The 26269-nt window shown below is 38.3% G+C and overlaps 1 protein-coding gene across 1 annotated transcript in view; it reads left to right on the plus strand.

Moving 5' to 3' along the window:
* Nucleotides 1–2527: 2527 nt before the first annotated feature.
* LOC128652871 (beta-1,4-galactosyltransferase 3) overlaps nt 2528–26269 on the plus strand; it is a 290331-nt gene continuing 266589 nt past the window's right edge. The window contains exons 1-2 of the mRNA XM_053705848.1: nt 2528–2609; nt 13280–13695. Of these exons, the coding sequence (XP_053561823.1) occupies nt 13449–13695 (247 nt within the window). The 5' untranslated portion in view covers nt 2528–2609; nt 13280–13448. The remainder of the gene's footprint in view (nt 2610–13279; nt 13696–26269) is intronic.

A 26269-nucleotide genomic window follows, 5' to 3' on the forward strand; every position in this document is an offset into this window, starting at 1 on the left:
TTGCAATAAAAGTTTTAAATCTTTTATTCTGAATTTGATATTTGTTTATCCCATCCAACCAACATTGGAATAGCAAGCTACAGCCATCTTTGAGTCCTTTGCAGAACCCTAATTGCACCTTGCTGTATGATCCCCTCCAGCAGAAGCTGTACATACACTTGGTCTGCATAACAGATAGAGGTCAAGATCCTCAATGGGAGCTACGAGCGTATGACATCAGTGAGCTGACCACTGCGAGTGTCAGCCTGCCCTGCTAGCACCCTCTCATTTAGGTGCAACATCCAATTGGAAGTGCAGTTCATTGTGAAAACACTTTTATTAGTAATAAACCTTGATTTACATCTAATATGTATAAATAAATACGCAATATCTATCTATTTATCTATATCTAATATCTATATATATCTAATCTATATCTATCTATTATTATTATTATTCTGTATTTATAAAGCTCCAACAGATTCTGCAGAGCTGCTCATGGGTACAAGGATAACAGTACAATGGAGAAACAATACGATAAAAGACAAAATTTTACAGCCAAATACAGGGGGAATTGAGGGCCCTATTTCCATGGGAACTTACAATCTAGATGGGTAGGAGGTCATCCATCTATTTATATCTAATCTATGTCTAACTATATATAATCTATATATCATCTATCTCTAATCTATATCTTTCTATCATTTACATATATATACACAAACATATATATTTAGTGTTCATTTTTTATGATCTTAAGAAAATGTGTCTCACTATTTCATAGCGTGACTGGAAAGCTCCTTAGAACAGTCCTTGGTGGAATATAGCAACAGAAACCTTAAACACCAATACAAACTGTGAAAAGTAATTTGTTACATAACTAAAGCTTGTTTACTCAGTAGAAAGCTTGATCATTAGCGCTTTGCTGCTATGGAAGAAGTGAATAATGATCCATGTCTAAAAACGAAGGACACAGAATAGGTTACACTGTATAAACTAGGATTACCAACCCTCCCTTATATTCAGGGATCTCCCTTATTTGCCCAAACAGTTTAACAGTCTCCCTTATTTATCAGCTCAAACATTATTTGTGTTGTCAAGTCTTCACTTTAAACATTTAATATTGTGCTCTTCTACTCTTATTTAGTTAATAATTTTGATGTATCTGACAATTTAGGGCACAATTTATCAAAGTCTGGCAGACAGTGGCGTACATCTTCACCCCTGTCCGCACGGCATAGCTTCCCTGGATTTATAATTGCACACTACGGCTAGTGTGCAACGTTTCCCCCCTGCTGTCAATCTCCCCGGTCTACACCACATAACAGGTGGCAAAGTGGGTTAAGCAGAAGCGGTCTGATGACCCCTGCTTCTTAGCTCTCAGCTCATGCGAGCCTGCAGCTGTATTCAATGATAAATCAGGCCCTTAAAGTCTCTAATCCCACTGTGCCTTAGAATTCACATATTTGCACAAAGTTGATAAATTAAAATATTAAAGGGACAGTGTACTATAAAATTGTTTTTCCATTAATGTGCTTCCAATTACTTTTTTACCAGCTGCAGAGTATAAAATGTATGAGATTTGATTTTTTAAGGTTTATTTGTTTATATGAATTGGCTGATTTTGTGTTTTGAAGCCACAACCTAATAAAATAGGTTGAGCATTACTTTATCACATTGTGTACATATACCTGCTAATTTATCTTATATATGTCCATAAACCAATCACCAATACTTGGAGAGAACAATGGAAAATTAACATGTTATTACCTTATCTCTTCTATAACCCACTGGGAGTGTAATTTCTTCTACTGGCTGTGTTAACACAGCTTATCTATAGCTTGGCATTAAGGCCAAAAACTTTCAGGATGGGTGGGGATAGAACAGGCTAAATAAACTATTTCAAATGCCAATATAAGGGTAATGGAAATACTTGTAAACAATTTAATACACTCCAGCAGGTAAAGTGGCTCATTAGGAACAAATTAAAGGGGAGAAAAAATTTGAGTAAACTGTCCCTTTAAGCTAGACTAAGTTAATGAAGATAATTTGTATAAAGAATTTTACTGAATCAAACTGTAAATTAAGGTGTTTTCTTCAGTAACTACTGTATAATGCGTCTGTCTCCTGTTTTAAATTTGCCAATTAATTAGTCTCTCTTATTCCCTTTAAAAAAAAAGTTGGCAACCCTAGTATTGCGTCTCCCTTGTTGCTATTGTGGAATAGTATACTATAATATGCATTGCTAAACAATGTGCAGTAATTAACCCTGCCATCTCAGGTTTGCTTGTTCAGAAAATGGTGTCTATGAATGTGATGTAAAAGGTCTCCAAAATAGCTTTAACCCCTAGGCTGCTTGAGATAGAGCTCACTTCTGACAATCAATGGGCAGCGTCTGCTGGATACAGTGTATCTTAAAATGCCTCTATTATTATGTTAATAAGAGGCGGATGCGGTGTGAAGCATGCTGGGAATTGTAGTTTGTTTGATTACTGGCTCCGTTGTAACAGTGGTGAGAGAAGCACTAAGCATACTGGGACTTGTAGTACTCGGCTGAACTGAGAGGTACAGCACACCGGATGAGAAGTTCAAGTTGTTCCCCTGGCTGCACTGAGGGTGAAGTGTCTAAGGTAGGGTGAGACCAATGGTCCCCATACATGTTCGGGGTGGGGGTGGTTTTGGGGCTTCCTTTATGTACTTGTGGCCTTTCTGCTTTTGATTCTACTAATATAATATTATGGTATAAATTACCGACGATATCAAACTTAATAAACAAAAAATAAAACTTGCAACATTTAGAGGTTAATGAAAGGTCCCGTTAAAAGTTTGGGATCTTTAACTCTATTATATGTGACAGTGTCACCTGCGGACTGTGGCAGCCCTATAACATTAATTAGCCCGGCTGACAGGTACTCAATGGGAGGGAACAGCTTTAGTGTTGTAAAGCAGGTTTTTTTGGCAGTTACTCAGACATTGGGGATTTTCTGTGCTGCAAGGGACACAAAATAACCAAAAACAACATTGGTGGAAAAATGAGACCATAACAACAACCAAAAAAAAAAGCAAATGAAATGCCAATACATATTTATTTGAGTATTGCAAAACCCCAAAAACTTTTACTGGGCTGTGAAGTCTCCTTAGGGGGGGGGGGGGGGGGCTTTGGAATATAATTTGTATTTTTTTATATTAAACTATAACTAATATGTTTTGTAATAAAAATTGAATTATGTTACACATATTGTAGCTAAACTTTGTTGCTCATATCAAAATAGTATTAAAGGGATAGGAAAGTTAAAATTAAACTTGCACTATTCAGACAGAGCATATCATTTTAAGACACTTTTAAATTCACTTCCATTCTGAAACGTGCTTTGTTCTCTTGGTATCCCTTGTTGAAAAATAATATGCACATATTCTACACTAGTGGGAGCTAGCTGCTGATTGGTGCCTGCACATACAGGTGGCCCTCGGTTTACAACGGTTCAATTTACACCGTTTCAGAATAACAACCTTTTTTTCCAGTCATGTGACTGCTATTGAAAAGCAGTGCATTTATTAAAATAGCCAGTAGGTGGAGCTGTCCGCTTGTGTTGCAGCAAAGCCAAGCAAGCTGAAATTAATCAGTTTAACCAGACCTGAGCTATCGAGCAGATTTCAAAGAAACAAGATCTTCCTGTCTATAAATCAGTCCAGATTGGAATGCAAAGAAAGAACTGTTTGCAGAAAAAGTGAAGTCTGTGTTGTGTAATTATTTTATTAGGTTTATAATGCTGTTTAGTAGGGCTGCAACTAATGATTATTTTCATAATCGATTAATCGGCCGATTATTTTTTCAATTAATCGACTAATCGGATAAAAAAAAAGAATCAATAATTGTTTCCTATATTTTAAATATACAGGTAGCCCTCAGTTTACGCCGGGGTTAGGTTCCAGAAGGAATGGTTGTAAATCGAAACCGTTGTAAATTGAAACCCAGTTTATAATGTAAGTCAGTGGGAAGTGAGGGAGATAGGTTCCAGGCCCCTCTCAAAATTGTCATAAGTAACACTTAATACATTATTTTTAAAGCTTTGAAATGAAGACTTTAAATGCTAGACAACATTATAAACCTAATAAAATAATCACACAACGCAGATTTCACTTGCATTTTTCTGCAAACAGTTCTTTGTATGCATTCGAATCTGGACTAAGTTATAGACAGGAGGATCTTGTTCCTTTGAAATCTGATCGATAGCTCAGGTCTGGTTAAACTGATTGATTAATTTCAGCTTGCTTGGCTTTGCTGCAACACAAGCCGACAGCTCCAACTACTGGCTATTTTAATAAATGCACTGCTTCTCAATGCTTTTCAATAGCAGTCACATAACTGGAAAAAAAGGTTGTTATTCTGAAACGGTGTAAATTGAACCGTTGTAAAACGAGGGCCACCTGTACTCCACATACGGAGTGTTAAAAATATAAACTTCAGACTAAAACTTTACATTAACACAACTGTTTGTCCAATTTATAAGCAGCAGAGCAGTGTTTTATAATTAAGCAAAACAAAAACTGAAAAGAGGTAGAACCTCCACCTTGGCAAGGGGCCTCTCAATAAAGTAACCCTTGACTTCATTGTAACATAAAAAATATCTTGAATATCTATACGCAATGGTAAATAACCAGCTATAAGGTTAGGGGAAAATATCTAGCCCACTCTAAAAAAGTAACAGATATAGACTTATAAAGGATGAATCTGGTACATATCACAATTGAGTAAAAATATAAAAAAAAACAATAAAAACAAATCAAAAGCACTAAGGACTATATATCAATAACATGACAAAGCCTGACACATTTATTTATACAGTACATATAATCAGCAATAGCAAGCAATCCGCTTATCATTGTGCAAACAGATAATAGTGCACATCAATTTAGACAACTCCCATCAATCTAGGGGCAAGGTGTAAATAACAAGCTTGGCACTATATCATGAAAAGCATAGTTCCAAATCCACCTGATTTGATATAAACAATCCAAATGATGATTCATATCTGGGTTGCACATAAGCCAGGGGTGGTAGTAAACGTATACTGTCTTGAAAAAAGTGAAAAGTATACGTCTGTAGACGTAATAGGCTAAGGACATAACCATAAAACACAATACCATGTGCAGGAGCTCAGTGGAGTGAAGCAGCTGGTGTTGTGCACAGACCAACTAATAGCAAACCAACTAATCGATTATGAGATTCGTTGACAACTATTTTCATAATCGATTATTATCGATTATGGCGATTAGTTGTTGCAGCTCTACTGTTTAGCAAATGTTTTTGTTCATTTAACTTAGTTTAATTATATATTCTGTGTTGTGTGATTATTTTATTAGGTTTATAATGCTGTTTAGCATTTAAAGTCTTCATTTCAAAGCTTCAAAAATAATGTATTAGGTGTTACTTATGACAATTTTGAGAGGGGTCTGGAACCTAACTCCCTCACTTCCCATTGACTTACATTATAAACTGTGTTTCAATTTACAACAGTTTCGATTTACAACCATTCCTTCTGGAACCTAAGCCCCAGCGTAAACTGAGGGCTACCTGTATTTGTCTCTTGTGATTGGCTAACTATATGTGTTCAGCTAGCTGCCAGTAGTGTAATGTTGTTCCTTCAGCAAATGATAACAAGAGAATGAAACAAATTTGATAATAGAAGTCAATTGGAAAGTTATTTAAAATTATATGTTCTATCCAAATCATGAAATAATATTTTGGGGTTTCCTGTCCCTTTAAGGCTTTTGTATGTAGCTGTGAAATAACTCAGCAGTGAACATACTAATAATGTTTTTTTGTTGCAGGTATTACACAAGATATCTGCCCACTATAGAAATGAAATAAAAAAAATGGCATCATTATTTTATCCAGATAGTTCTGTACATATACCAGGCCTAACATGCTGTTTAATAGTCAAATCAATATGAAAACATTATATAAGGAATGCATTGTGTTTAAATTGTATTGCTTTTGTTTTACTTGAAAAGCCCTTGTTTGAATCGGTGTCACACACTAAATAAAGCCTGGATGACATCCTGTATTAAAAGCAATGATTAGCCTAAGAAATAAGTGTAAAGCTGTCTCCATAAAGTAATCAATGCTAGTTTCCCTAGGTTAGAACCTGTGGTGTCCTTATCTTCTCTGCTGAGGCCAGTTAGGGCCCCTTTAAATGCCTATTGCCTATATCTAAGTTAGCATTTTTACCCCACACATGTGCAATGATTTAGGGTGACATCATTCTTCTGTGACAGTGTACATAATAGTTTGGGGGCATTGATATTTCAAGTAAAAAAAAAAAAAAAAATGCAAAAAGAAAACATAATCGTGTGTAATCAACCAAACACCTTTTATGTATAAATATATTCATTGATATTAATCTGAAAAATATTCTTTCATAATTCAGACAGAGCATACAATTTTAAACTTATTTAGTTCTATTATCAAATCTGTTTCATTTTCTTGGTATCCATTGTTGAAGGAGCAGCAATGCACTACTGGGAGCTAGCTGAATACACCAGGTGAGCCAAGGACAAGATGCATATCTGTGCAACCAGCAATCAGCAGCTAGCTCCCAGAAGTACATTTCTGCTCATGAGATTTCCTAGGTATGGTTTAAACAATGGATACGAAAAGTGGGCAGCTCATACAGAAAAAAAGGTAAAAGAGAGGGATGGGGCAGCTACACTACAGAAAAGGGGTTGATACAGAAAAAAAGGTAAAAGAGAGGGATGGGGCAGCTACACTACAGAAAAGGGGTTGCTACACAAAAATGGGAAAGGGAGGGATGGGGCAGCTACACTACAGAAAAGGGGTTGCTACACAAAAATGGGAAAGGGAGGGATGGGGCAGCTACACTACAGAAAAGGGGTTGATACAGAAAAAAGGGACAGGGGGGATGGGGCAGCTACACTACAGAAAATGGGTTGCTACAAAAAAAAGGGACAGGGAAGGATGGGGCAGCTACAGTACAGAAAAGGGGTTGCTACAGGAAAAACAAAGGGACAGGGAGGGATGGGGCAGCTACACTACAGAAAAGGGGTTGTTACAGAAAAAAAAGGGATAGGGAGGGATGGGGTAGCTACACTACAGAAAAGGGGTTGTTACAGAAAAAAAGGGATAGGGAGGGATGGGGCAGCTACAGTACAGGGAAGGGGTTGCTACAGAACAAAAAAAGGGATAGGGAGGGATGGGGCAGCTACACTACAGAAAAGGGGTTGATACAAAAAAAGGGACAGGGAAGGATGGGACAGCTACAGTACAGAAAAGGGGTTTATACAGAAAAAAGGGATAGGGAGGGATGGGGCAGCTTCACTACAGAAAAGGGGTTTATACAGAAAAAAGGGACAGGGAAGGATGGAGCAGCTACACTATAGAATATGGGTTGCTACACAAAAAAAAGGGAAAGGGAGGGATGGGGCAGCTACACTACAGTAAAGGGGTTGCTACAAAAAAAAGGTACAGGGAAGGATGGGGCAGCTAGACTAGAGAAAAGTGGTTGATACAGAAAAAATGGACAGAGAGGAATGGGGCAGCTACACTACAGATAAGGGGTTGTTGAAGAAGAAGAAAAAAAGGGACAGGGAGGGATGGGGCAGCTACACTACAGAAAAGGGGTTGATTCAGAAAAAAAGGATAGGAAGGGATGGGGCAGCTACAGTACAGAGAAGGGGTTGATACAGAAAAAAGGGACAGGGAGGGATGGGGTAGCTAGACTACAGAAAAGGGTTGATACAGAAAAAAAGGATAGGAAGGGATGGGGCAGCTACAGTACAGAGAAGGGGTTGCTACAGAAAAAAGGGACAGGGAGGGATGGGGCAGCTACACTACAGAAAAGGGGTTGATACAGAAAAAAAGGATAGGAAGGAATGGGGCAGCTACAGTACAGAAAAGGGGTTGCTACAAAAAAAGGGACAGGGAAGGATGGAGCAGCTACACTACAGAAAAGGGGTTGATGCAGAAAAAAGATGGACAGGGGGGGATGGGGCAGCTACACTACAGAAAATGGGTTGTTTCACAAAAAAAAAGGGACAGGGAGGGATGGGGCAGCTACACTACAGAGATGGGATTGTTAAAGAAAAAAATGGGACAGGGAGGGATGGGGCAGCTACACTACAGAAAAGGGGTTTGGGGGTACTGGGGGGTACCAAACTGCAATCGTGGGAGGGGGGGAGGTGGTAGGACCACTACACTACAGAAATTAAAAAGGGGTTTATAGGTACTGGCAGACAGCTGCCGGTACTTAAGATGGCGGTAATTGTTAGAGGGGGGAGGGTTAGAGAGCTGTTTGAGGGGGATAAGGGAGGTTGGAGGGTTAGAGGGGATCCTACACTGCAGAAAGATAGGGATAGATGGAAAGAGTTATGATAGATAGTTATAAGGATAGATGGATAGGTATATTTCTTTCCTTAAACATTTTGGCCTGTGTACATGGGCTTAAACACTACTTTTGTCAATATTTAAACTAATAAAACTTAAAAAATAAATCTACATGTTAAGTTATTGTAAACTCTGTCAATACAGAGTAAATAAGTTGGTGGTGCTGTGTATTATTGAAACTTTAAGCGAGTTTATGGAGGATTGGAGAAATCCACCAAGAAAGATACACATATAGCACTCAAGAGCTATTAATATATGTATATAACAGCAAATTGTGATGAAATAACTGTCTGTTATTCACTACAAATGATTAGGTTGATAATCATGGAGGTGAAAAAAAGGGGGGGGGGGAGATAATAAAATATAACTTTTATTTACATATTTACTTAAAAGGGGGAAAAACAAACAATTAAAAACACACACAATATCGTCTCATGCGTAAAGTAACCTTGTATATCTGTATATCAGATTGCCCTTTGTGAATAGGGAATACGTTTGAGACCAGTAAAGGAATCCGGACTAAAGGTGGTGTTGGTAACAGTTGGTCTCTAGATGTACTAATTACATAGGTACACAATTATAAATATAATAGCACGGTTGATGAAACTGATTGATCTAGATTATATGTCATAAACTCATTTCAATTTGGTTCACTATCATAGATTAAACAAGTATACGTCCAGTATCGATCTAGTGTACTTAATAGTTTTACAACCTAGCTCAAATCTGGTCTGTATAGATTAAATCTATCTGCTGACCATTACAGTTATACCGCAGGTTGCTAGTATCAGTGGTATAGTCATATAAATTATATATAATCATTATAGATTTAATTATGGAAATAATAGATATATATAATATAGCATTGCATATGATACCACAACTTTGATAGTACACTGAATTTGTTTGGACAACAGTAGTATATGTTAGGTTTGCATTGCTAGCTTCATTGATGTTTTTGTATATTAATTACATGTACATATGGGTGGTTTGACTATAAGTTTGGCAGTTTGTGCTCTTTATGAGTCTTTCTGCAACTATGTGTTTAACCTTGCAAAATGTATGTGTTTCTTTATATTTTTACACCACTCTGAAAGTTTATGTATTGATATCTGTCTGTTTATAAATATTTTTGGCAGCACTCTGTCAACTTATAATCTATATATAGATTTTATAAATATATTTAAGTATAGGTATTACAGATCTTATAAATATATTTAAGTATAGGTATTACAACAAAGATTGTCTATATGGAATATATTTGTGTTCAATCTATACATTGGAATTACAATTATGATGGTATTTTAACTATATTGTGATCTAGTTAGAGTGCCTGATATTTTGTTTTCTGAATCAATACAATTATAGTTGTTTTTGTTAAGGAATAATACCCAATTTGTATATAGAATAAATCTATTTTGTAAGAAATAGAGACAGTGTTGCAAGGATTGTTGAATGTGTGTTTGATTCAATGTGTATATTATTTTGGAGTTGTAATTCCAGTTGTAGCTTATTCACTGTTGCCACATACTAATATAGTCATAATGTCATGCTTATGAATTGTATATTGGAGTTTCATTAAATTGCATTGCACATACAGGTAGCCCTCAGTTTACGCCAGGCTTAGGTTCCAGAAGGAATGGTTGTAAATTGAAACCGTTGTAAATTGAAACCCAGTTTATAATGTAAGTCAATGGGAAGTGAGGGAGATAGGTTCCAGGCCCCTCTCAAAATTGTCATAAGTAACACCTAATACATTATTTTTAAAGCTTTGAAATGAAGACTTTAAATGCTAAACAGCATTATAAACCTAATAAAATAATCACACAACACAGAATATATAATTAAATGAAGTAAAACATTTGCTAAACAGCATTATAAACCTAATAAAATAATCACACAACACAGACATCACTTGCATTTTTCTGCAAACAGTTATTTCTATGAATTCCAATCTGGACTGAGTTATAGACAGGAAGATCTTGTTCCTTTGAAATCTGCTCGATAGCTCAGGCCTGGTTAAACTGATTAATTTCAGCTTGCTTGGCTTTGCTGCAACACAAGCGGACAGCTCCACCTACTGGCTATTTTAATAAATGCACTGCTTCTCAATGCTTTTCAATAGCAGTCACATGACTGGAAAAAAAGGTTGTTATTCTGAAACGGTGTAAATTGAACCGTTGTAAAACAAGGGCCACCTGTATTTTGTTGTATTAGTGTATACTTGTTAATGAGTGCCTAAAGGAGCTGCAGTTGTGTCACTGCTATTGAAGTACAAGCTACTAAATATAACGTTTTAATAGATTTATAGATAAGGTCAACTGTTTGCACAATATCATTCTTAATTGTGCAAATGTATGATGTGCAATAGATATATTAATCTTATGAATTTTGTAATATAGGTTTGTTTGCTAATAGCTTGCTATTTCAAATGTTAACTTGCTGGAGTTTGTGTAGTCGCCGGAATTGCGGTTTGTGTACTACTATCTCAGCACTTTAAATATAAATACAGCCACATTATGCACTCAATTGAATACGTAACCATAAAGTGTAGTCATTCTATTGTTCAGAGTCTCATTTGTTTGTTTTTAAATTGTTAAAGGGACATAATACTCATATGCTAAATCACTTGAAACTGATGCAGTATAACTGTAAAAAGCTGACAGGAAAATATCACCTGAGCATCTCTATGTACAAAAGGAAGATATTTTACCTCACTAGCTCAGCAGATTAAGTTCTGTGTAAAAAGTTATACTCAGCTGTTCCCAGCTGCAGGTAAAAAAAATGAAGAAATGAACAGCAGCCAATCAGCATCAGCAGTGCTGAGGTCATGAACTCTTACTGTGATCTCATGAGATTTGACTTAACTCTCATGAGATTTCATAGTAAGCTTCCTTTACCTGATTGGTAAAATAATGTGAGAGTTCACGAGGCTCATCCTTTCAGCTGTCCCAGGACAGACATACTAAAATGCTGCTTAGAAGTCCTTTACAATGGGATGTGGCTACTGAGGAACTTTTGAGGTAAAATATCTTTCTTTTTTACATAGAGATGTTCAGGAGATATTTTCTAGTCAGCTTTTTACAGCTATGCTGCATCACTTTCAAGTGTTTAAACATTTGGGTATTATGGCCCTTTAAGTAAATCGTTCAGCTATGTTGTTAGTGAAACTTTACTGCCCAATTACCTATAGGTTTTTAAATTCAAACGCTGCCTTTGTCAGTTTTAACAAGTGTTCTAAGAAGCTGTTTGTAATAATGTGTTATATTTAATAAAGGTATCCGGTTCTTATACGGTCTTATTACTAAGATATTACTAGGTTTTAAATAAGTTTTTCTAAGTCTCAATTGCGGCTAATTAAAAAAGGGAGTTCTCCTTGACTCCTAAGTCCCTAACATGTTTCGCCGGTACACCCGGCTTTTTCAAAGGGTTGAATCAAACACACATTCAACAATCCTTGCAACACTGTCTCTATTTCTTACAAAATAGATTTATTCTATATACAAATTGGGTATTATTCCTTAACAAAAACAACTATAATTGTATTGATTCAGAAAACAAAATATCAGGCACTCTAACTAGATCACAATATAGTTAAAATACCATCATAATTGTAATTCCAATGTATAGATTGAACACAAATATATTCCATATAGACAATCTTTGTTGTAATACCTATACTTAAATATATTTATAAGATCTGTAATACCTATACTTAAATATATTTATAAAATCTATATATAGATTATAAGTTGACAGAGTGCTGCCAAAAATATTTATAAACAGACAGATATCAATACATAAACTTTCAGAGTGGTGTAAAAATATAAAGAAACACATACATTTTGCAAGGTTAAACACATCGTTGCAGTAAGACTCATAAAGAGCACAAACTGCCAAACTTATAGTCAAACCACCCATATGTACATGTAATTAATATACAAAAACATCAATGAAGCTAGCAATGCAAACCTAACATATACTACTGTTGTCCAAACAAATTCAGTGTACTATCAAAGTTGTGGTATCATATGCAATGCTATATTATATATATGTATTATTTCCATAATTAAATCTATAATGATTATATATAATTTATATGACTATACCACTGATACTAGCAACCTGCGGTATAACTGTAATGGTCAGCAGATAGATTTAATCTATATAGACCAGATTTGAGCTAGGTTGTAAAACTATTAAATACACTAGACTGATACTGGACGTATACTTGTTTAATCTATGATAGTGAACCAAATTGCAATGAGTTTATGACATATAATCTAGATCAATTTTGATCAATCAGTTTCATCAACCGTGCTATTATATTTATAATCGTGTAGCTATGTAATTAGTACATCTGGAGACCAACTGTTACCAACACCACCTTTAGTCCGGATTCCTTTACTGGTCTCAAACGTATTCCCTATTCACAAAGGGCAATCTGATATACAAGGTTACTTTACGCATGAGTCTATATTGTGTGTGTTTTTAATTGTTTGTTTTTCCCCCTTTTAAGTAAATATGTAAAAAAAAGTTATATTTTATTATCTCCCCCCCCCCCCTTTTTTCACCTCCATGATTATCAACCTAATCATTTGTAGTGAATAACAGACAGTTATTTCATCACAATTTGCTGTTATATACATATATTAATAGCTCTTGAGTGCTATATGTGTATTTTTCTTGGTGGATTTCTCCAATCCTCCATAAACTCGCTTAAAGCTCATTGCTCTATTGGTGGAAAGTGGCAAACCTCGCAAGCATTACATTTTTCCCCTCTTTGCTGTAACATCCATTTAAAAAAAAAAAAAAAAAAAAAAAACTAATTTATTTTTAGATGCAACAAAGGGGGAAAAAAAGGTTATTTTAATGCCCCTTTTCTTTCTTTTTCAGATAATTGTTATTATGAGGATCCGAGCGCCCTGTCATAAGAGTACTTGTGCATGTTCCCATGTTCTCATATTTTGTTTGTGAAAAAATGCCATTCAAGAGGAGATACATTCTTGCATCTGATACAACACCCAGTATTCTAAATAGTTTTATCTGGTTCTGCTAGACTCAGATGGGGACAATGCATTTATCACGGATAGAAAAGCCATACTTTTTCCTCCTTTTACTTTTTTCTCAGTGTTTGTTTATTTTAATGTTATATCGACGCGGAGCAACAAACACTCTGCGTGGGTGGTTTGGATCTTATCCGTACTGGGACTACTCAAAAACCCAAGATGTGTACACAAACCTCAGTCTGTTCATACCAGATCCAGATGCTGTGAAAACACAGTATTGCCCCGTACGCTCGCCGATTCTCGGTATGTATTAAACTGATCTATTTGTCTTAAACAGTTGTATCTTTACTGACACTCTACACCTTTGGTCATTTTAACGTCTTACCTTAGATTAAGCAGCAAATAGCCTCCTGCAAGCCTTTTTATATCGTGCAGCAGTATTGGTAAATAAGTTATTTTAAAATTAATATTGTTTCTGGCCACTTTGAAATGGCTGCCAAGCTCCGCCCACTGATGACATCACGATCTGGGCTGCATATGACATCCAATCACAAAATACTCACTAGTTAGATTCAACAGACTGTCAATGCTATTGTCCAGAGTGTCTAGATACAGACCAGATAGTGATGTCATCAGTGGGTGGAGCTTGGCAGCCATTTCAAAGTAGCTAGAAACACTATTCATTTTAAAATAACTTTGTTTACTGTTCCTGCTGCATGATATAGAAAGGGTGCAGGAGGCTGTAAAATTGTATTTCCCTTAATGTGTTTCCAATGACTTGTTACACAAGCTGCAGGGTATTTTTTATTTTATTTTAAAGTACTCCTTTAGATCTATTTTTGCACATTGAAAAGCTTGGGGATTTTTTGCGCTTTGGTGTAACAACCTATTCAAATTGGCTGAGCTTGCTTGGAGAGCAGACCGTGGTATCTCTCTATATACACACACAAACACATCTTTATCTTATCTTGTCTATATAGACAAAACCCAATTCTTATTGAAAACAATTGGAAATTAAAATTTTAGTACTCTCTCTCCCACCCACCCCCACTGGGGGTGTGATTTAATCTTCTGGCTTTTATTTACTTAGTTTTTTGGTGTCAATTACTATAGTATTGACATTTTACAGTATAGGTTTCAATAGTCAACAGCTGCTATTTCAAATGACGAAATAAAGGTAAAGATATATGTTAACAATTTAATACACTACAGCAGGTAAAATGTATCATTGGGAACACATTATCACTCTCTCCCTTTAAGACTATGATACTACTCAAATATTGTGCACAACTCTGTGTTGACGCAAATAATAAAGAAAGGGGAAGATTTAACGATTAATTAATATAATAAAGCAGTGGATAAAAGGTTTCACAATAATAAAGCCACGGAAGACTAAAAGGTCACAATAGGACGTTGGAATCTAGTAGGTTTAGAAATAATTCTCAAAAGCATTTCTTTACTAAAAGGATGGAGTTTTTATATAAAATGTTTAGTTCTATGTAATGAAACCCATTTGCAACATTTATTATTTGTTTTGCCTTCTTTTCATGTAATTTATCTCTGAAAATTGGGGATTTTCGAATTCTCAAAACTTAATATGCGCCCTGGTGAATCATTAAGGATAACTCTGTTACATATCTTTCCCTAGTTTGCTTTATCAGCTGCAAAACAATGCATTTTATGCATGATGACAGTGTTGTCTGTGGACTAAAGCCCAGATTGGCCCCTCCAAATAAGGCAAATGGTGGGTGTAGTTTGGCTATTGGAAAAATAATTGCAGTAATAGAATGCCAATTTGTTTTAAAGGGACATGAAACTCCATTTTCTCCAACATTGGTGTGTCCGGTCCACGGCGTCATCCTTACTTGTGGGAATATCTCTTTCCCAACAGGAAATGGCAAAGAGTCCCAGCAAAGCTGGCCATATAGTCCCTCCTAGGCTCCGCCCACCCCTGTCATTCTCTTTGCCATTGCACAGGCAACATCTCCACGGAGATGGTTAAGAGTATGTGGTGTTTAGTTGTAGTTTTTTATTCTACTATCAAGAGTTTGTTATTTTAAAATAGTACTGGTATGCACTATTTACTCTGAAACAGAAAAAGATGAAGAATTCTGTTTGTGAGAGGAAGATGATTTTAGCAGCAGTAACTAAGACTTTTCTGCTTAAGGTATGACTAGCCATATTTCTAACAAGACTGTGTAATGCTGGAAGGCTGTCTTTTCCCCTCATGGGGGCCAGTAAGCCATTTTCTTAGTCTCAAGCAGAATAAAGGGCTTAATATGGGCTATAAAACTGGTAGACACTTTTATGGGCAAAATCGATTGCTTTATTTGGGCATTTTATACATGTTTATGCTGGTATTTCACACTTATAAACTTGGGGAACGTTTTTTAACGTCAGGCACTATGTTAGACACCTTTTCCAGTCAGGAAGGGCCTTCCCAGTTGTAGGCTGAGCCTCATTTTCGTACCATTACTGCGCAGTTGTTTTTGAGAGCAAGACATGCAGATGCATGTGTGAGGACCTGAAGATAGTTGGAAAAGTTCCTAGAAGGCGTCATTTGGTATCGTATTCCCCTCTGGGCTTGGTAAAGTCGCAGCAAAGGCTGTAGCTGGGACTGTAGAGGGGTTAAAACTGTAACCGGCTCCGGTTTCGTTATTTTAAGGGTTAAAGCTCTGAAAATTGGTGTGCAATATTTTTAATGCTTTAAGACACTGTGGTGAAATTTTGGTAAATTTTGAACAATTCCTTCATATTTTTTCACATATTCAGTAATAAAGTGTGCTCTGTTTAAAATTTAAAGAGACAGTAACGGTTTTGTTTTAAAACGGTTTTTGTGTTTTACTGACAAGTTTAAGCCTGTTTAACATGTCTGTGCCTTCAGATAAGCTATGTTCTATATGTATGAAAGTCAATGTGTCTCCCCCTTCTAAATTATGTGATAATTGTGCCAAAGCATCCAAACAAAGTAAGGACAGTACTGTCACAGATAATGAAGTTGCCCAAGATGATTCATCAGATGAAGGGAGTAGACATGGTTCTACATCATCTCCTTCTGTGTCTACACCAGTTTTGCCCACGCAGGAGGCACCTAGTACTTCTAGCGCGCCAATGCTTATTACCATGCAACAATTGACTGCTGTAATGGATAACTCCATAGCAAATATTTTATCCAAAATGCCTGCATATCAGAGAAAGCGCGATTGCTCTGTTTTAAACACTGAAGAGCAGGAGGGCGCTGATGATAATTGTTCTGTCATACCCTCACACCAATCTGAAGGGGCCATGAGGGAGGTTTTGTCAGATGGGGAAATTTCAGATTCAGGAAAAATTTCCCAACAGGCTGAACCTGATGTTGTGACATTTAAATTTAAATTAGAACATCTCCGCGCACTGCTTAAGGAGGTGTTATCTACTCTGGATGATTGTGACAACCTGGTCATTCCAGAAAAATTATGCAAGATGGACAAGTTCCTAGAGGTTCCGGTGCACCCCGACGCTTTTCCTATACCCAAGCGGGTGGCGGACATAGTGAATAAGGAATGGGAGAAGCCCGGCATACCTTTTTGTTCCCCCTCCTATATTTAAGAAATTATTTCCTATGGTCGACCCCAGAAAGGACTTATGGCGGGCAGCTTCTACTCTAAACAAGCGCACTACTATTCCTATCGAGGATAATTGTGCTTTCAAAGATCCTATGGATAAAAAATTGGAGGGTTTGCTTAAAAAGATTTTTGTACAGCAAGGTTACCTTCTTCAACCCATTTCGTGCATTGTTCCTGTCACTACAGCAGCGTGGTTCTGGTTCGAGGAACTAGAAAAGTCGCTCAGTAGAGAGACTCCATATGAGGAGGTTATGGACAGAGTTCACGCACTTAAGTTGGCTAACGCTTTTATTTTAGATGCCGCTTTGCAAATAGCTAGATTAGCGGCGAAAAATTCAGGGTTTGCAATTGTGACGCGCAGAGCACTTTGGCTAAAATCTTGGTCAGCGGATGTATCATCCAAGACAAAATTGCTTAATATCGCCTTCAAGGGTAAAACTCTCTTTGGGCCAGAATTGAAAGAGATTATCTCAGACATCACTGGGGGAAAGGGCCACGCCCTCCCACAAGATAGGCCTTTTAAAGCCAAGAATAAGTCTAATTTTCGTTCCTTTCGTAATTTCAGGAATGGACCGGGCTCTAATTCTGCATCCTCTAAGCAAGAGGGTAATACCTCACAGACCAAACCAGCCTGGAAACCGATGCAAGGCTGGAACAAGGGTAAGCAGGCCAAGAAGCCTGCCGCTGCTAACAAAACAGCATGAAGGAGTAGCCCCCGATCCGGGACCGGATCTAGTGGGGGGCAGACTCTCTCTCTTTGCTCAGGCTTGGGCAAGAGATGTTCAGGATCCCTGGACGCTAGAAATAGTTTCTCAGGGTTATCTTCTAGAATTCAAGGAACTACCCCCAAGGGGAAGGTTCCACATGTCTCACTTATCCTCAAACCAAATAAAGAGACAGGCATTCTTACATTGTGTAGAAGACCTGTTAAAGATGGGAGTGATACACCCAGTTCCAACGGCGGAACAAGGAATGGGATTTTACTCAAATCTGTTTGTAGTTCCCAAAAAAGAGGGAACTTTCAGACCAATCCTGAATTTAAAGATCCTAAACAAATTTCTCAGAGTACCATCGTTCAAGATGGAAACCATTCGAACGATTCTACCCACAATTCAGGAAGGTCAATGTATGACTACCGTGGATCTAAAGGATGCGTTTCTACATATCCCTATCCACAAAGAACATCATCAGTTCCTAAGGTTCGCCTTTCTGGACAAACATTACCAGTTTGTGGCCCTCCCATTCGGGTTAGCCACTGCTCCAAGGATTTTCACAAAGGTACTCAGATCCCTTCTAGCGGTTCTAAGACCAAGGGGCATTGCAGTAGTACCGTACTTGGACGACATTCTAATACAAGCGTCGTCTCTTTCAAAGGCAAAGGCTCACTCAGACATCGTTCTGGCCTTTCTCAGATCTCACGGATGGAAGGTGAACATAGAAAAAAGTTCCCTGTCTCCGTCGACAAGAGTTCCCTTCTTGGGAACAATAATAGATTCCTTAGAAATTAGGATTTTCTTGACAGAAGTCAGAAAGTCAAAACTTCTAAACACTTGTCAAGTTCTTCATTCTATTCCTCGTCCTTCCGTAGCTCAGTGCATGGAAGTAGTAGGATTGATGGTTGCAGCAATGGACATAGTTCCTTTTGCGCGAATTCATCTAAGACCATTACAACTGTGCATGCTGAAACAGTGGAATGGGGACTATACAGACTTGTCTCCAGTGATTCAAGTAGATCAGAAGACCAGAGACTCACTCCGTTGGTGGCTAACCCAGGATCACCTGTCCCAGGGAATGAGCTTCTGCAGTCCAGAGTGGGTCATCGTCACGACCGACGCCAGCCTAGTGGGCTGGGGCGCGGTCTGGGAATCCCTGAAAGCTCAGGGACTATGGTCTCAGGAAGAGTCTCTTCTACCGATAAACATTCTGGAACTAAGAGCGATATTCAATGCTCTCAGGGCTTGGCCTCAGCTAGCAAAGGCCAGATTCATAAGATTCCAATCAGACAACATGACGACTGTTGCGTATATCAATCATCAGGGGGGAACAAGGAGTTCCCTGGCGATGAAAGAAGTGACCAAAATAATACAATGGGCGGAGAATCACTCCTGCCACCTATCTGCGATCCACATTCCAGGTGTGGAAAACTGGGAAGCGGATTATTTGAGTCGTCAGACATTCCATCCGGGGGAGTGGGGACTCCACCGGAGATCTTTGCCCAGTTGACGCAACTATGGGGCATTCCAGATATGGATCTGATGGCGTCTCGTCAGAACTTCAAGGTTCCTTGCTACGGGTCCAGATCCAGGGATCCCAAGGCGACTCTAGTGGATTCACTAGTAGCGCCTTGGACCTTCAACCTAGCTTATGTGTTTCCACCGTTTCCTCTCATTCCCAGGCTGGTAGCCAGGATCAAACAGGAGAGGGCCTCGGTGATCTTGATAGCTCCTGCGTGGCCACGCAGGACTTGGTATGCAGATCTGGTGAATATGTCATCGGTTCCACCATAGAAGCTACCTTTGAGACAGGACCTTCTTGTTCAGGGTCCATTCGAACATCCAAATCTGGTCTCCCTCCAGCTGACGGCTTGGAGATTGAACGCTTGATTCTATCAAAGCGTGGGTTTTCAGATTCCGTGATAGATACTCTGGTTCAAGCCAGAAAACCGGTAACTAGAAAGATTTACCATAAAATATGGAAAAGATATATCTGCTGGTGTGAATCCAAGGGATTCCCATGGAATAGGATAAAAATTCCTAGGATTCTTTCCTTTCTACAAGAAGGTTTGGATAAAGGATTATCTGCGAGTTCTCTAAAGGGACAGATTTCTGCTTTATCTGTCTTACTGCACAAACGACTGGCAGTTGTGCCATATGTTCAAGCATTTGTTCAGGCTTTGGTTAGGATCAAGCCTGTTTACAGACCTTTGACTCCTCCCTGGAGTTTAAATCTAGTTCTTTCAGCTCTTCAAGGGGTTCCGTTTGAACCTTTACATTCCATAGATATTAAGTTGTTATCTTGGAAAGTTTTGTTTTTGGTTGCTATTTCTTCTGCTAGAAGAGTTTCTGAGTTATCTGCTCTGCAGTGTACTCCGCCCTATCTGGTGTTACATTCAGATAAGGTTGTTTTGCGTACTAAGCCTGGTTTTCTACCAAAGGTTGTTTCCAACAAAAATATTAATCAGGAGATAGTTGTACCTTCTTTGTGTCCGAATCCAGTTTCAAAGAAGGAACGTTTGCTACACAATTTAGATGTAGTCCGTGCTCTAAAATTCTACTTAGAAGCTACAAAAGAGTTCAGACAAACTTCTTCTCTGTTTGTCGTCTATTCTGGTAAAAGGAGAGGTCAAAAAGCAACTTTTACCTCTCTTTCCTTTTGGCTTAAAAGCATCATCCGTTTGGCTTATGAGACTGCCGGACGGCAGCCTCCTGAAAGAATCACAGCTCACTCCACTAGGGCTGTAGCTTCCACATGGGCCTTCAAGAACGAGGCTTCTGTTGATCAGATATGTAAGGCAGCGACTTGGTCTTCACTGCACACTTTTGCCAAATTTTACAAATTTGATACTTTTGCTTCTTCGGATGCTATTTTTGGGAGAAAGGTTTTGCAAGCAGTGGTGCCTTCCGTTTAGGTAACCTGATTTGCTCCCTCCCTTCATCCGTGTCCTAAAGCTTTGGTATTGGTTCCCACAAGTAAGGATGACGCCGTGGACCGGACACACCAATGTTGGAGAAAACAGAATTTATGCTTACCTGATAAATTACTTTCTCCAACGGTGTGTCCGGTCCACGGCCCGCCCTGGTTTTTTAATCAGGTCTGATGAATTATTTTCTCTAACTACAGTCACCACGACACCCTATGGTTTCTCCTATTTTTTCCTCCTGTCCGTCGGTCGAATGACTGGGGTGGGCGGAGCCTAGGAGGGACTATATGGCCAGCTTTGCTGGGACTCTTTGCCATTTCCTGTTGGGGAAGAGATATTCCCACAAGTAAGGATGACGCCGTGGACCGGACACACCGTTGGAGTAATTTATCAGGTAAGCATAAATTCTGTTTTCTTGTTTATAATTCAGATGGAGCATACAGTTTTAAACACTTTCCTAATTTACTTCTATTAATTGTGCTTCATTTTCTTGGTTTTATTTGTTGAAGGAGAAGCAATGCACTACTGGGAGCAAGCTGAGCAAATTGGGTGACTCATTGACAAGAGGCATATATGTGCAGCTAGCTCCCAGCAATGCATTACTACTCTTGGGCCTACTTAGGTATGCTTTTTAACAAAGTATTCCAAGAAAGAAAAGTAAACTGGAAAGTAGTTTTAACCCCTTGATCCAATCTGACGTATAAATGTTTGTGTACCCCGTAACCTGTGTGTGTGTGTTACAGTTAAAGTCAGAAATCCGGGTAATCCTAGTATTGCACAGTTGCTGTGGGTAAAACCCAAAATAAGATCATATTTTGGGCTTTACCCGGGTAATCCTAGGATTGCCCAAACACCTCTGGATAAAGCTAATAAAATCATACAATGGCCTTTACCCGGGTAATGCTAGGATTACCCAAACACCTCTGGATAAAGCTAATAAAATCATACAATGGCCTTTACCCGGGTAATGCTAGGATTACCCAAACACCTCTGGATAAAGCTAATAAAATCATACAATGGCCTTTACCTGGGTAATGCTAGGATTGCCCAAACACCTCTGGATAAAGCAAATAAAATCATACAATGGCCTTTACCCGGGTAATGCTAGGAAAACGCACCAGCAGTAAATGAAACATTTTTATTTTGGATTACACAAACACTTATGTTTTGTACAATGATTTTGTTACAACAACAGGAAGTTAAACATGTTTCTTTTTCATATGTGGATTTTTCATATGTTTTGTACCATGTTTTTTTACAACAGGAAATAAACATTTTTACAACAACAACCTGAAACATTTTTATTCTTCATATGTGTAAATGAAACATTTTTATGTTCTTGGACAGGCCGGACTGTCTGTTGCGCATGCATTCTGAAAAACTTTAAAAGCACGTTGTGGGGAGGGTGGGACCAATGGTTAGGTTCCCAGATGCGGTAGCGGGGGTCCGAGGCTCTGATTAAAACAGAACTCTCAGGAGTGTATCTGCCCTCAACCGTTAATGCATGGTCTGATTGGTCTGTGTCTCTGTGAGGTCACTGGATGTACAACCAATCAGATAAGATCATGCATTAACGACCGAGGACAGATACGCTCCAGAGTTCTGTGTTATCTGATTGGTTGTGCATCCAGTGACCTTATGGAGACATGGACCAATCAGATCATGCATTAACGACCGAGGGCATATACGCTCCAGAGAGTTCTGTGTTATCTGGTTGTGCATCCAGTGACCTTATGGAGACATGGACCAATCAGATCATGCATTAACGGCCGAGGGCGGATACGCTCCAGAGAGTTCTGTGTTATCTGGTTGTGCATCCAGTGACCTTATGGAGACATGGACCAATCAGATCATGCATTAACGACCGAGGGCATATACGCTCCAGAGAGTTCTGTGTTATCTGGTTGGTTGTGCATCCAGTGACCTTATGGAGACATGGACCAATCAGATCATGCATTAACGACCGAGGGCATATACGCTCCAGAGAGTTCTGTGTTATCTGGTTGTGCATCCAGTGACCTTATGGAGACATGGACCAATCAGATCATGCATTAACGACCGAGGGCATATACGCTCCAGAGAGTTCTGTGTTATCTGGTTGTGCATCCAGTGACCTTATGGAGACATGGACCAATCAGATCATGCATTAACGGCCGAGGGCGGATACGCTCCAGAGAGTTCTGTGTTATCTGGTTGTGCATCCAGTGACCTTATGGAGACATGGACCAATCAGATCATGCATTAACGACCGAGGGCATATACGCTCCAGAGAGTTCTGTGTTATCTGGTTGGTTGTGCATCCAGTGACCTTATGGAGACATGGACCAATCAGATCATGCATTAATGGCCGAGGGCAGATAACGCTCCAGAGAGTTCTGTGTTATCTGATTGGTTGTGCATCCAGTGACCTTATGGAGACATGGACCAATCAGATCATGCATTAATGGCCGAGGGCAGATACGCTCCAGAGAGTTATGTTCTAATCAGAGCCTTGGGCGCTGCAACCGCCTCTGGGAACCGTACCATGTATCCCATCAACCATAACGTGCTTTACAGTTTGTCGGACAGAATGCGTGTGCGACAAACGGTACCGTCTGTCCAAGAACACAATAAAACAAAAATGTTTAATTTCCTTATGTAAAAAAACATGGTAGGAAACATACGAAAAATAAAAATGTTTAGCTTTGGCTGATATGTTCTAGAACATGAAACCCAAACATTTTTTTGCAATTTAAAACAAAACAAAAAAGAAAACAGTTTACGATTTAGTTCTATTATCAGATTTGCTTTGTTCTTATGGTATTCTTTGTTGAAGAGATAGGTAGGTAGAGTGAACATCTGGAGCACTATATGGCAATGAAAAAGTGCAGCCATCTAGTGCTCTTGCAAATGGATAACATTGTTGCATAACTGCTGCACGCTCCTGAGCCTACCTCACTGCTTTTCAACAAAGAATACCAACAGAACAAAGAAAATCTGATAATAGTGAAATTAGAAAGTTGTATAAAATTGTATATCTGAACCATGAAAGAGATTTATGGGGGTTTTATGTCCCTTTAAGAAGAAAACTTAAAGGGGCACTAAACCCACATTTTTTCTTTAATGATTCAGCTAGAGCATGCAATTCTAAGCAACTTTCTAATTGACTCCTATTATAAAAAGCAGGAATGTAAAGCTAAGGCGCCCCGGACCATGTTTGGTTCACTCTGGCAGATAATAGATATGATGCTGACATTCTGATTCTATTGCACTCCGCAAGCAATAAAGCTGCAGCTGCTGTTTTGATTATTTAAAGGTAGAAAATGACACAGATGGGGAGTCAGATGGACATTAAATGCTACGTCGCAGATCTGCATACAAAACTAGCACTTTACTGATGACTTGCAAAACTACTTATATATATATATATATATATATATATATATATATATATATATATATATATATATATATATATATATATATATATATATATATATATATTATCTGCCTTAAAGGGACATAAAAGCCAAAATTAAACTTTCACTGTTCAGACAGAGCGTGCAAATTTAAGAAACTTTCCAATTTACTTCTAATTTTATCTTCATTCTCTTGGTATCCTTTGCTGAAAACCATACCTAGGTAGGCTCCGAATCAATAATGCTCTCCGGGGAACAAGCTGCTAATTGATGGCTACTCACATATGCTGTTAGTCATTGGCTCACCAAATTCTGATAGGTCTGAGAAATTGTTGGGGATGACTTTAACTATGTATTTAGCCTCCTTTGCTGGTGTTTAAAGGAATAGTCTTGTCAAATTAAACTTTCATGATTCAGATAGAGCATTTATAATTTACTTCTACTATCAATTTTTCTTCGTTCTCTTGGTATCTTTAGTTGAAAAAGCAAGAATGTAAGCTTAGGAGTTGGTCCATTTTTTTCAGCACCTGGGTAGCACTTGCTGATTGGTGTTTAAATCTAACCACCAATCAGCAAGCGCTACCCAAGTCAGAACCAAAAATGTGCCGGCTCCTAAGCTTACATTCAAATAAAGATAACAAGAGAACAAAGAAAAATTAATAATAGGAGTAAATTAGAAAGTTGCTTAAAATTGAATGCTTTATCTAAATCATGCAATTTTATTTTTTTACTTTACTGTCCCTTTTTTTTATGCACAGCATGTCATGTCAGTAAAGCAATGTCACATGTTGTCACTGTAAAGGATGCGCACATGATTACCTGCAGTAGTTTTTCTCCCACAGGTTAGCATTATAAAAACCCAGTGTATATAGTTTAGAAACATTTTACAAAGAACAAAACCAGAATGTGGGTTATGATCACAAGCAGCAGATAGTAATCTCTAGAAGCATTTATTTACAGCAACGGTGGTTGATAAATAGAACAAACTTACATTAGAGGTGGTAAGGACAAATAAGGGGTCGACAAATCTGTTTAAAATTTAGGAGCCAGGCAGTGGTATCTGTATATAGTTATCCTGAGAGTAGCCCGAAAAGTTAGGAGCCAGGCAGTGGTATCTGTATATAGTTATCCGGAGAGTAGCCCGAAAAGTTAGGAGCCAGGCAGTGGTATCTGTATATAGTTATCCTGAGAGTAGCCCGAAAAGTTAGGAGCCAGGCAGTGTTATCTGTATATAGTTATCCTGAGAGTAGCCCGAAAAGTTAGGAGCCAGGCAGTGGTATCTGTATATAGTTATCCGGAGAGTAGCCCGAAAAGTTAGGAGCCAGGCAGTGGTATCTGTTTATAGTTATCCGGAGAGTAGCCCGAAAAGTTAGGAGCCAGGCAGTGGTATCTGTTTATAGTTATCCGGAGAGTAGCCTGAAAAGTTAGGAGCCAGGAGTAAAATTCTAGGAGCCAGTTGCTCCTGGATTTGTCGAGCCCTTCTGTAAGGGAAAACAAGAATACCTGGGATAGGCATACGTCCGTCATAAGCTTTAAAGGGACATTTAGATGAAAAAATGCCAGGCGCTAAATCATTAGAACATGAATTTGCCTTACTGATTTAGCTTTATGTGTTTAAATGGACAGCAAAGTCAAAATGAAAGTTTCATCATTCAGACAGAGCATGCAATTTTATAGACCATTTCAATTTACTACTGTTATCCAATTTGTTTTGTTCTTTGTTTCTTTTGTTAAAAAGCATACCTAAGTAGGCTCTGGAGCAGCAAGGCATTACTAGGAGTTAGCTTACTGATTGGTGGCTGCACATATATGCCTCTTGTCATTGGCTCACCAGATATGTTCAGCTAAATCTGGTGAGCCAATGAAATCTGGAATTGGGTTTCCTGTTTTTTTAACCCATGCAAATGGGTTAAACACATAGGTGAACTCGCACACAAGAGCTGTGAGCATTGGCGCTCCTAAGCAGAACAGGGACGGTGAGACAGTCACTGGTTATATTCTGCTTAGGAGCTTTAATGCTTCTGGGTCAGAGCAGGACTTTACATATGTGTTAAACACATAGTAAACTAAGTAGAGCATTCATTTTTGTTATAGAAATCTTCTGTTTAATTTTTTTTTTTTTGGGGGGAAAAAAAAAAGTTTATTGATATTCCATATCAGAGACAATAATTTAAGAAGACATTATTACAGGAAAACAAATAATACAACAAAAACAGACCATCATTCCAAATACC

The sequence above is a fragment of the Bombina bombina genome, chromosome 3 (genome assembly GCF_027579735.1).
Source record: "Bombina bombina isolate aBomBom1 chromosome 3, aBomBom1.pri, whole genome shotgun sequence".
In the NCBI taxonomy this organism is placed as follows: domain Eukaryota; kingdom Metazoa; phylum Chordata; class Amphibia; order Anura; family Bombinatoridae; genus Bombina; species Bombina bombina.